The sequence below is a fragment of the Castanea sativa genome, chromosome 12, assembly GCF_040712315.1.
Source record: "Castanea sativa cultivar Marrone di Chiusa Pesio chromosome 12, ASM4071231v1".
NCBI lineage: Eukaryota > Viridiplantae > Streptophyta > Magnoliopsida > Fagales > Fagaceae > Castanea > Castanea sativa.
The window spans coordinates 3,323,287-3,335,388 of NC_134024.1; the positions used below are offsets into that span (position 1 = coordinate 3,323,287).

Sequence of the window (12,102 nt, forward strand, 5' to 3'; positions counted from 1 at the left end):
ACTTTTATGATTATATATATGAAAAAGAGTAATGTTAAAGCCACAAAATATATGAGAGCGAGAGAGATATTAATTATGATAGATAATCAACATTTATGATATTGAAAGCTAATGATAAGAATAGAAATATAAATACTGTTGTGTGTGTGTAGTGTGTACCCGTGATGTATTAATTATGATGGATAATCAACATTTATGATATCGAAAGCTAGTAATAAGAATTGAAATATAGATATTGTTGTGCACATAAACTATCTCATAGTTTTAATATATTTATTAATACAATTTCTTATGTGACATTTAAAAGTTGTGAGTTATCATGTGAGGTGGAGAAATTCATCATCAAAATTCAATGTTGATTTCCATAAATAAATAAAATATCCAATGTTGATAGTATGTCATTTTTTTAGTGGGAGATATTGTGTCATTTGACCCCTAATAGTTTAATTCTAGTTATCTTGTTGAGTTGTAACGATAATTTCTTCTTATTTATCAGCATGGTCTGTTTTCTATTATGTAACACCTCAGCATATCCCATACTCCAAATTAGGTAATTAACTTGCCATTATTGCCATATCCACCATATAATTAATTGTCTATGGACAATGCTGTTAATCCATAAGTCATTTAAACTGTTCTGTATATAAATATTGCTATGCTCATACAAGTATCGACCATTGTAACCCAAATAAGAGTATTAGAGAGAGACACACACACACCACAGAGGAGAACATGAACAAGTTGGCTGTCTTTGTCGTGGTTTCTTTTGTTCTTGTATCAAGTCTACTTAACCTTTCTCAAGGTAAAGCTATTTTGATATTTTCGTACGGAATACATATCAAATACCAGTAATTTTCCAAAAATTTAGTATTTACGCATCCTAGTTTTTTTTTTAAAATTTTTAATTCGATATCAAAAAAAAAGATTCAAATCTTGGACATTTTTATTGGGAAGACATCAAAATAATGTTAATTGAGCTATAGAACTCTTAATGTAGCCCAATGACTTGGTGATATTGTTCAATTTTTTACATGAAGAGATCTTGGATTCACATCCTCCATCCTCACTTGAAGGGGGAAAAGATTTGTCTTATTCTCTATATTTTCTATCATCAACCTCGCCTAGCTCATTTATTGTTTTCCCCAAATATCCTCTTCAAACGACAAGCTAACTTTCATAACTTCCTTTAAAGGGTTTTTTTTTTTTTTTTTTAATGTTTTTTTGTTGCTTCTCTTTCACACAATGTTTGGAGGGGATTTTGATGGAAAATTAAAAGGACGCATAAAACGAGTATCAAGACTGAGACACGACCTCAAATATTCAGTCCTTTTAGAATTAAGTATGAAGACTCACACATTTCTTTTCTTCAAAAATAAAAATAATAACACCACAGATTTTTAATATTTAATTGGTATTTGAATATCCAAGAGTTTTATAACTCAATTGATACTTTCTTGTATTTCTAACAGAAAAATTTAAGGTTCAAATTCCTATACCTCAATTATTATATACTAAAAAAAAAATATGACCAAAACAAAGTGACTTCCATACCTCAGATCATGCAATCCAAATCTTAGTAGTTTCTAATTGATTTATTTCCTCTTTACTAATTGATTCTTTGTCCGTAGTAATCCAATTTAGAGAGATTATTTAGAATAATATGGCTCTAATACTATATTAGAATAGATACATAAAACATAACCTTGATTCTATATTAGCAAAAGCAAATCAGTAATGATATATATAAGGAAGAATATGGAAAAGAAAATTAACATGGTTTAATCTTAAAGGTCTACAAAAAAACCCTTGATGACTAATTTTTACTATTACATATGTGTTTAGTGAACAATATGATGATGATGATTTAATTATAATTGTAAAGTATATCATGCATCACTCTCAGTCTTAGCATGCACCTAATGCTGGAGGATAACTCAATGCATGCAACTCGAGCAGTAAAGGTAACTCAACTAACATTATAACAAATTCTGCAAATGCAGAGGGTCAGCAATCAATCGATTCAGAGAAAAACTCAAAGAAAATTAAGGTTGCATGCTGAAAAACGTGTACACTCATATATTATATCCTATCATCATGGAGTTGCTTCCATACAAATTATTGCAAGTTACTTTTCTACGTTGATCTGTTTATTTTTACGTGATTTCATGATATACAGGCTATAGCAGTTGTAAAGGTGTCCAGAATATGCTATTGAAAGAAGGTTCCAGCCTTGTAGATCACGAGAAATTTCCTTTCTTCACCGCTGCTACAGTTTACAATAAGTTGACACATGAACCATAACCAAAAGTTTCCCACTTTAACTCTCACGGGCCCTTACTACTTCATTTTTGTTCAAAGCTTGGAGATAATCCAAAGCACATGAATCCCATAATAGCAAAAAAAACGCCGCCAAAGATGGACTATATATGGATGTGTATCCATGCATGGTGCTTTCAACTTGTAAATCAAACTCTAGCTAGGGTTAAGGTTGCACTGAAAAATGAAGGGTTTCAGTGAGTTTACATTTTTGTCAGTTGTTTTGGTCTTTCTGTGGTTATGTGCTAAGGCTTGCTCACAGCCACAGCAACTCCAAGTGCCTTGTTTCTTCATATTTGGTGACTCATTGGTGGATAATGGAAACAATAATAGGATTCTTACGCTTGCTAGAGCCAATTACAGGCCTTATGGCATTGACTTCCCACAGGGTGCTACTGGCCGGTTTACTAATGGTCGAACTTACGTAGATGCACTTGGTAAGAGCATTGAAGTTACGGTGATATTAGTAATATTATAAATTTTACTATATAAATTTTATAAATTTTACTTTATTGACTTTATAAACTAATGTGTCAACTCTTATGCACAAAAAAAAAAAAAAAAAATTTAAATAAAGAAATTTAATTATATAGTGCTGATGTAGTACTAGTCATATTTATTGTAGTGTTTGTTAAATGGTAAGCTTTTTGCAATAAATTTAGTAATAATTTTAGCATTTGCCTTGAAATTATGAAAAAGAAAAAAAAAATGTTAGCTAGAAATGGTATGTGTCAATATATATTGAGTGGGAAGGCTTTACCTGTCCATTTTCCCTAGTAACTTGGTGCTAGTCATGGAATTTAAAAGAAATGGCTTGAAGATACATTGTCATGAACATTTTCCCTACTAAAATTTCTATAATACGGTTTATGCTAAGGTATGGAACTTATTCTTCTTCTTTTTTTTTTTTGAAAATATTTGCAGCTCAACTTCTAGGGTTTCCAAATTACATCCCACCCTATGAAAGGACTAGGGGCGCTGCACTGATTAGGGGAGTGAATTATGCATCAGGGGCTGCTGGCATCCGAGACGAAACAGGAACTAATCTGGTATATATAGAATCAATTATATATAATTGTTGTAAGTGGTAAGGTGGTGGGGGTTAGGGTGGCTTATATATGTATTACATTTTGGTTCAAGTTGACACGAGTTAACCTTAGAATTCTAACAATTAAATAATTATATTCACCTATTTCTATTAGTTTAAATTTTTTAGACAAATGATAATTTAACATGTCACCAGAGTAGATGATTCTAGGTTAGAATCATATTTCCACTCTACATCACATTTTAAAATTAGAAAGTAATCTAAGTCTACGCGTGTGACAATAAATATCGAAATAATGGTTAAATAATTAAATGAAATCTACACCTTCCTATTAGCTTTAACAATTTCGGGCAAGCAGTTTAAAAGCAAAAAGGTACAAGTGGTTCTAGCCAGAACCATTGCACCTAGGAATTTTGGCTCAACCTGAGCTACTGTAGGAGGTCCTAATGCCTCTAGGAATAGGATACATGTGTATGCGTATTTTACAATCATTTATAATGGAAAGTGAATGGTTTTTATGTGATTATGTATGTGTTTTATAGGGAGATCACACGCCGATGAACCGACAGTTAGCCAGCTTTGCAAGTACAGTGCAAGAGATGAGGAGGTTCTTCAGAGGAGACAACAATTCCCTCAATAGCCATCTAAGCAAGTGCATCTTCTATTCTGGAATGGGAAGTAATGATTATCTTAACAACTATTTTATGCCTGACTTCTATACAAGTAGTTCAGATTTCACAGTACAAGCTTATGCTGCTGCACTTCTTCAGGACTACTCACGCCAGCTCACTGTAAGTTGGTGACTCCAAACTCTAATCACCCCATGAATTTGTCATACTTTAGGATCATAACAAGTAATATATGGCCAATCCTGATTAGTCTGTGGAGTATCCATAATTGACTCCAAAATTTTGGGTCTAAAGTGTGGTTGTTATTATATTTGTTACTTATTTATTATGTTTATGACATTCATAATGACCGTCTACATTTAAAACCAAAGGTTTAGAGAGCTTTTCTACTTTCAAGTAGACTATACATGTGCAACCTTTATATTTAAGGTTACCTTTGAATTCTAATTACCAGCATAAAATGAGAAGGTCGCAAAATTATGTTCCCAACCCAGAAGGCAGCTTAGAAAAGGAGTTCAACGTTGAGACTTGAGCCTATTTTGGAAAATCAAATTTGCAGATAGCGAGTGAAACACCAAATGGTTGGGTTCCAAATTGAAGTTCTTGTGATTTGTTAATTATAACTTAAGATTACAGCTTGAAGTACACATAAAAAAGCCCATAGCAAACACATTAATACTGGCAATTATGTAACTTTTTCTACATTATTTGAAATGAATTTCCTATCTCTCACTTGTTTAAACATTTGTTCTTTATTGTGCAGCAATTGTATAGTTTGGGAGCACGGAAGGTGATTGTAACTGCAGTTGGCCAAATTGGTTGCATACCATATCAACTTGCAAGATATCATGGTAATAGCAGCCGCTGCAATGAAAAAATCAATACTGCAGTCTCTCTTTTCAACACAGGGCTCCGGAAACTTGTTGATATTTTCAACGGAGGCCAGTTGCCTGGAGCAAAGTTTGTGTACCTAGACTCATATCAGAGCACAAGCGATTTATATCTGAATGCATCCAATTATGGTAATCTACTTTGCACACATATCCAACCATAAACATGGAGCAGCAATTATCAATTTACTAATTGTACATTCAAAGATATATGTCAAAATTTGGACTTATGAGGTCTGTTGTTGGTGCCTAAAACATTATTTTTTGATAGCTATTATATTAATATTCTTTGATCATATCCCCTATTAGATGTACCGGGGCCCATTGCGCCCAAATGTGCTCCTAAGCTCGCAATTTTTGTAAGCTCATACTTGCAGGATAAGTAACCTAGTCCTAATAGGATCATAATAGGGTTAGGCTAGGTTCTATATGAATTTATTCTACATTCTAGAGTATGTGCTATATATTGCCTACATGCGGTACCTACAATGGAAGTATTTAAATTGTCCATTATGTGGTATTGGTATAATTCCATGTGGATATAATGTGGAATCTTCACGTATGAATGATTTTAATTTTTGCTGTGTAGTACAGGGCAAAACGTTGTTGGTGATATATTCTACATCTTGATAAGTATAAATATAGAGCTATTTAAGCTAAGCATTCATATTCCAAATGTAATAATGATTCACAAACTTACTTTAGAATGTATGACTTCCAACCTTTATTAGTCGGTTAAAATGTGCTTCTAACAGTATAGTAACCCATGATGTTTTCATACACTAATTTATTTAACTATGCTTTCAAAATTTTGGAAATGGTACAGGATTTGATGTGATAGACAAGGGATGCTGTGGAGTGGGCAGGAACAATGGGCAAATTACTTGTCTTCCTCTCCAAGAACCATGTCAGAATCGTCAAAAGTACTTGTTCTGGGATGCCTTTCATCCAACCGAGGTGGCAAACATCTATTTCGCCAAGACTTCATACAGTTCACAAACAAAGTCGTACGCATATCCAATTAATATACAACAATTAGTAATGCTTTAATAGATTTGGAACTCACTTTGTGTCCCCTCTGAATTGGTATCGCTAGTACTGATGTTCTTTATGCCTGGTCATTTTCTGCAAATTCTTGCTTTTGTAGTAAACTCAAGAATGTACTTGCTTACTAAATCATCAGCTGGATTTTTCTGTTCTACTTAATGAAATAAAGTCAAGTAACGCCCATCTTATAGATGTTTGGACCATGTTGTCTACAAATTTCACAGTTAGAGATCAATGCAGAACCTAGACAACGCTAAAATTTTCTTTAATTCCCATACCATTGGAACATGTGTTCAACTTCAACATACCGGCACAAGTAAGATACTCCTATTAGAACATACATTTGGAAATGGAGTTCATTTAATTAGGAAATGTAATGTTAACTTATGAGGATTGAAAGCTATCCTTGTCCTAAACAGGCTAGGATCCATCATTTCTATTTCATGATTTAGATTCAACATTGAAATCAAAAGATGTATCTAGTGTCACATTATTTACAGTTTAAATGACACAAGAATGTAGTATATACACTATTAGATACAAGAACTAAAATTTGAACCGTAAAATAAAAGTTTGTGTCAAGCTGAAAACCTTATTGATATATTTAGATTCAATTGATTAGGAGGAAATAGCCAAACTAATTAAGCAGTTGTAAACACAGCAAAAATACCATCAAAACCAAACAATTAAACTTGTAATTATAGTAGCAGTACACCCACAACCGTTTTCTGATTCTTTTTAGTTACTACTTCCAATGCTCAAGTGGACATAGGAAAATTCAGAATATAGAAGCATTATAGATTAAGGAAACTATATTGCATGACTATAAGCTGACTAAAAACTAATTAGCATCATTATCAAGACTTGCAAGCTGCTCTATGTTCAATGGATAAATCTGGCTTCGGTCTCCACTGAAAGCCTTCCTTGCCATAACCACGTTCACTTTTTCTGTTGGGTGGAATGCGTCCCAGAACACATATTGCTCTCGGTTTGGACATGGTGTTTGGTATGGAAGACATGTTATCTGCCCTCTGTTTCGCCCAATGCCACAGCATCCACGATTTGTAACAGTTAATCCTAAAGAATACAAGTAATACAAATAAGTTAATATGATTTTGGAAAATAGCTAAGTTTCACCTAGAAATTACCCGATGTGTGACTTAATACATCCCCCACAATACAAACTTATCCAATTCAATTCATATAATCCGGCATCACAAAATATATCTCTATATCATTTGTTGGTAGCACTTTCACAGTAAGTGACTCCTAGAAAGAAATAAGTTTCCAAAAATAATTATGAAAGGGGTTCTTAAAACACAAAAATGTTAAAAAGAATATAAAAAAAAGATGAGAGAAAGAGAGAAATAACACAAGGGATTAAGGTAATTGCCAATTTGGCTTGAATGGCTTGTTTTTACATTATTATTATTCAAATATATCCATTGAAAATACATACAGAGAAAATGGTAATATAGGATAGGAAAAATATGATAAAATCATGCATCAAAGACCGTTCGAGTATCAAATTATCAAATGCATATTTTTCATGTTTGGATTAGTTTATAAGTAGTCCACAACATATTGATGACAACCCCTTTTATTTTCTAGACTTATTAACACCCATAAAGTCACAATTTTTATATGGAAGATGTAAACAATGGTAGTAGAAAGTACGTACCATAAGATCTAGAATTGGTGAGGACATCTTCAAACATACTAGCAATGTCAACGTAAGTGAATTTGGATCCTGGTAGATTGGTACTGAGCTGATTGATCATTGTCTTCACATTTGCATTGAATGGTGCAACAAGCTGGTTGACTTCGTCTGAGCAACGTCCAGCTGGGTTTTGGGCCAAGATGCTTGGAATGCAGCCCATCAACCCAAGCCCTGCTATTACAAATTTCCGGGCTCCCAGATTGTATATTTTCTGTGTAAGTAATAAGTCACATTCACAAATTGATTTAGATTCCACTATCAATCAAGATACTCTCTTAGGCCATCAACAGCCAAATTTATGAGGTTAGTGTGTATTTAGAGTGGCCTATTTGCTAAAAATGAAAAAAAAAATTACAATTATACCTGAAATAAAAGCGAGACTTTAAAATTTATGCAAAAGTAAACAAGTAATATATATGGATCAGGTTTCTGGTGATAATTCGATAGTAATGATATTTTTTGTAGTGTTTTATTGTGGTTCCAATCTCATATCTCACTCACTATCTACCTATAAAAACTAATAGGAATCACCAAGCTTATGGGTGACCTAGTTTGGCAAGCCATGTAAAGCTAGACCAATTATGACACTATTCTAACCCATCTTATTTTTTATTTTATTTCTCTTTTTATTTTGAGTATCAAATGGTAAGGATGTGTCAAATAGAAGTACAAATGTTTGTTGAAGCTCCAATGGCTTAAAAAGATCACAATTGTGTTGTTAAAGAATTATGGATGGTACATACATTGGTTAATTAACTCATATTTCCAAAGATTTCAAGTTCCAACTCTTTTAAAATATCCATATATAAATGTAAATTATGGAGGATTACAACTATTAATTACAAGCTTGTGGGTGTTTTTTATAAGAAAATAATTGCAAACAATTCAAGTAAATCTTACAGTGAGTTGCTGGCTATATTGTGTGACCAAGAGATCAGCAAATTGCTGTCCATTGTACTGGTTCCGGGTTGGGAAATTAGGCATAAGGTAATTATTTAGGTAGTCATTGCTGCCCATCCCAACAAAAAATATGCACTGTCCGATTGCCCGAGCCACATCATCAGCCCCAAGATTGGCTGTTATTTGATCAAGGGTGTTCTGGAAGTTGCTGATCTGTTGATTGAACGGTATGCGACTCATCTGATGAGATAAATGCAAAAATTAGCTATTAAAAAAGAAAAATGCAAAGACCATTTCTTTCAATGGAAATGATGGACCGTTTTGATTTTTCATATTGCTTGTTGCTATTTAATGGCTACCATATACATATAAGGCACTGTGAGTTTGCCATGACTTCTAAAATTAATGCATTTATTAGTGCAATGGCAATATCACATGTAGGTTGGCACTATTATATGGTTCAAGAATTGTGAAAAGTATAAGATAGAGGTTCAAGATGGTAGTATAATTGACAAACACATCAAATCCAGTAGTAACATGTCCAAAAATAAATTAATTAAAGTATGCATGCAAAACATAGTGCCACATTGAATATAGAAAAACATGGTGCATACAAAGTTTCCGCCAGTGGCATCAAGGATTCCAGCAGCTGCTGAGGCATAGTTGACTCCATGAAGCAATTGTGCTCCTGAAGCTTGAGAGAATGCAGGAATCAAAGGAAGGCCAAGAAGCTCAGCTGCAAACATGTACAAAACACCAAAATTTGTGGTCAATATAGGAGGAAATGAAAAGGAAAAACATTTAGTAATATGCAATTAAAGAAAATACAGTTAACTATAATACTCGCAAAGAAGAGCAAATCAATATAATTAGTTTATTATCTTTTCCAAAGTCAAGGGAAAATGTAATTGGTTTCACAAAAGATTTTTTTTTCCCTTTTTTATTCACATAAGTCAAAAATTTGAGGGATATACTGTCTTTTTTCCCCCTCTATGGAATATTATTCCAAAAGCCAAAATTGTCCCTTTAGTGCATGACACACAGAGTAGAGCTGTACTCAATAGCAACAAGTAAAAAAACAAATTAAGTAAATAATTTGTTGGTGAAAATAATCACATTTATAAAAGGGATAGGTTTGGTAGGTGCAAAGGAGACATTAATTAAGAGAGCCTTTAAAAGTTAAGAACCATGTGACGTTAATTCTTCTAAATGCTTTCCTTTATAAAATTTGTTTAATTGGCATAAATTTCTTCTTCGTGGAATCTTCTTTGGCTATCAACTATCTATTGGTCTTGACCAAAAGATTTATAGTTCAACTTCAAATAGTCTACTAGAGGTCTCACCCATGTGAAAATTTTGGGTTTGAAATTTGAATTCCTCACTCCTACTTGTTGTAAGGGAAAAAAACAATTTTGTATTTTTCTACTGGTCTAAAGAGAGAGAGAAAGATCCAAAGAAAAATTTAAGAACAATAAACCATATTAAATTGAACTAACAAACATTGATAGATTCCATGACATTGCTTCTTAGGCTTCATGTGATCCATGGCATCCTAAGTTGAAGTCTCTAAACCAGTATCTTAGGGTCAACATAAGATTCCTCAGGGTAATTAGTAACTACTCAGTGTGTGTGGACTGGAACAGGAAGACCACTCTTGGACACCCAAAAGAAGTGAAGAAAGCTCTGGTTCAACATTATCTAAATTCATGACAAGATTTTACTTAGTATTGAAACACATTCAAAGGTGAGCTAAGGTTCAAAGTCAGCTAAATGCATGACAAGATTTCAGTTAGTATTTAAACACAAATTCAAAGGACACACACACACACACACACACACACACATAGAGAGAGAGAGAGAGAGAGAGAGAGAGAGAGAGAGAGAGAGGGAGAACCTATTTCATCAACCATAGTATATCCATTGGAGAAACGACCAGTAGGGCCACCATCAAAATCAATGCCATAAGGGAAATAGTTGGCCTTAGCAAAAGATGGAAGATTGTTGTTGTTGCCATTGTCAATGAGAGAGTCTCCAAATATGAACATGGCAGGAACCTTTGCACTACCTTGGCCTGAAACTGAACTCAACACCATGAAAAACACAAGCAATGAACACAATAACAACCTAAACTTAGCCATGAATATAGTTTTTGTCTATGTATGTGTGTATAACTAAAACTCTTTGTGAGAGAGAGATGGAGTTTGTGAAAGTTGACAAGTTTATGACTGAATGGGAAGATTTAATAGACATGGTAAGGTGGTAGTTGAAAAGGTAATAAATGCATTCATCCGTTCTCTTCACTGAAGTAATTACTACACACTCAGAAGCAACCAACTTGCGTGAGGCATCTCTTCATTATTTACCTCTTTCCCTTTTAAACTTACTCTTTTTATTTGCGTGAAGTTTTTATATTTTTCCTTTTGCAATGAGATTCAAATTTGAGAGAGGGAGGGATAGGTCTAAAAAAGTAACAAGTTTTAAAAATTTAATCAATTCAAGTCCTTTGGATAGCATAGACGTCATATTTAACTTCTTTTCTTCTTTTAGTTTTTGGCAAACCAGCTAAGATCTAACTCATTAAGGCCAATAAGGCACTTAATGCCTTTGGTGGGTTCAGGGTTTTGCTTTTGTTTATTATTCCAATACATTGGATCTACGATACGTGTCCAAAAATAATTTCGTATTAAGGTCAATACGGTTGTTAATGTCTTGGTCAGTTTTGCTTTTCTCCAATGTTAATTACAACATATAGGATACGAAACGTACACAATACATATCTAAAATTGATCATGTGACAATCTTGTATCACATCCAATGTATTAGAGTATTGGACAGAAGCCACATTAGCAGGATAACAAGGCCAGAAACAAATGAAACGTTCTCATTGCTATGATCAGTGGCTTTTTTAGTGCAGACTTACATTAGCTTATAAGAATTAATTCATTGTAATAAATTACAAAATTAAGGATTATTAAATTTTGATCATATATACTATTATCAGTTTCATATTGATCATTTGGCGCCACCTACCATGGACAACTTAAAGCCTCAACTGTCATGTATGTTTTCCTCTCTTTTACTCTCTGTGTTTTGGTAGGGTCAGAATCACAATGTAAATTTCATGAGTAGAGATATTACAGTAAATGTGTCTCTGTATTCAAAATACTTGGTCGAGAGTTCAATGTCAAACTTTAATGTAATAATAGAGCTTTGTTTATCATGCGTCCAACTTTTGCTCTATAAATACAGGTTCAGTTTATTATCTAACTGAAGCGTTGGTTACTTTATTACAATCAGAAACAATAAAATTGTCAGTGTACAATTGGGTGCAATAGTAGTTACAATAGTTTCACCAGTACGGCTAGAATTAATAAAGACTTCCAACTTTTATTGGATGCATCATATATGCAATAGTTTCAAGTAATTTTATTTTGTATCAAGACCCGCCTGTGGGTCTGATTGAGCGTATAGGTTTGGACAAAGATGGTTTGGTCTGTAACAGGGTTATCCCTGAACCTCTTCTCTAGTTCTCTGTAATGCTTTTCCCCTTTA

General features: G+C 33.3%; 2 protein-coding genes across 2 annotated transcripts; one reads left to right on the forward strand and one right to left on the reverse strand.

Annotated features, from left to right (window-relative positions):
- The first annotated feature begins 2,455 nt into the window (after positions 1-2,455).
- LOC142619144 (GDSL esterase/lipase At1g33811) lies at positions 2,456-6,131 on the forward strand. Its single transcript, XM_075792218.1, has 5 exons — positions 2,456-2,753; positions 3,241-3,365; positions 3,907-4,155; positions 4,757-5,015; positions 5,710-6,131. The coding sequence occupies exons 1-5, from the start codon at positions 2,501-2,503 to the stop codon at positions 5,931-5,933; spliced, it is 1,110 nt and encodes a 369-aa protein (XP_075648333.1). The 5' UTR covers positions 2,456-2,500; the 3' UTR covers positions 5,934-6,131.
- A 466-nt stretch (positions 6,132-6,597) lies between these two features.
- Positions 6,598-10,763, reverse strand: LOC142619042 (GDSL esterase/lipase At1g71691). The gene is made up of 5 exons (XM_075792117.1): positions 10,445-10,763; positions 9,165-9,286; positions 8,551-8,790; positions 7,612-7,861; positions 6,598-7,007 (listed from the first exon to the last, which is right to left on the reverse strand). The coding sequence occupies exons 1-5, from the start codon at positions 10,686-10,688 to the stop codon at positions 6,772-6,774; spliced, it is 1,092 nt and encodes a 363-aa protein (XP_075648232.1). The 5' UTR covers positions 10,689-10,763; the 3' UTR covers positions 6,598-6,771.
- Positions 10,764-12,102: the final 1,339 nt, after the last annotated feature.

Bases quoted from the DNA above. Each gene is read 5' to 3' on its own strand.
- LOC142619144 (XM_075792218.1), top strand. From the start codon at position 2,501: ATGAAGGGTTTCAGTGAGTTTACATTTTTGTCAGTTGTTTTGGTCTTT. The intron at 2,754-3,240 runs GTAAGAGCATTG...AAATATTTGCAG, and splicing joins AACTTACGTAGATGCACTTG to CTCAACTTCTAGGGTTTCCA. The intron at 3,366-3,906 runs GTATATATAGAA...TGTGTTTTATAG, and splicing joins ACGAAACAGGAACTAATCTG to GGAGATCACACGCCGATGAA.
- LOC142619042 (XM_075792117.1), bottom strand. From the start codon at position 10,688: ATGGCTAAGTTTAGGTTGTTATTGTGTTCATTGCTTGTGTTTTTCATG. The intron at 8,791-9,164 runs GTATGCACCATG...TTATCTCATCAG, and splicing joins ATGCCACTGGCGGAAACTTT to ATGAGTCGCATACCGTTCAA. The intron at 7,862-8,550 runs GTAAGATTTACT...TTACTTACACAG, and splicing joins AATATAGCCAGCAACTCACT to AAAATATACAATCTGGGAGC.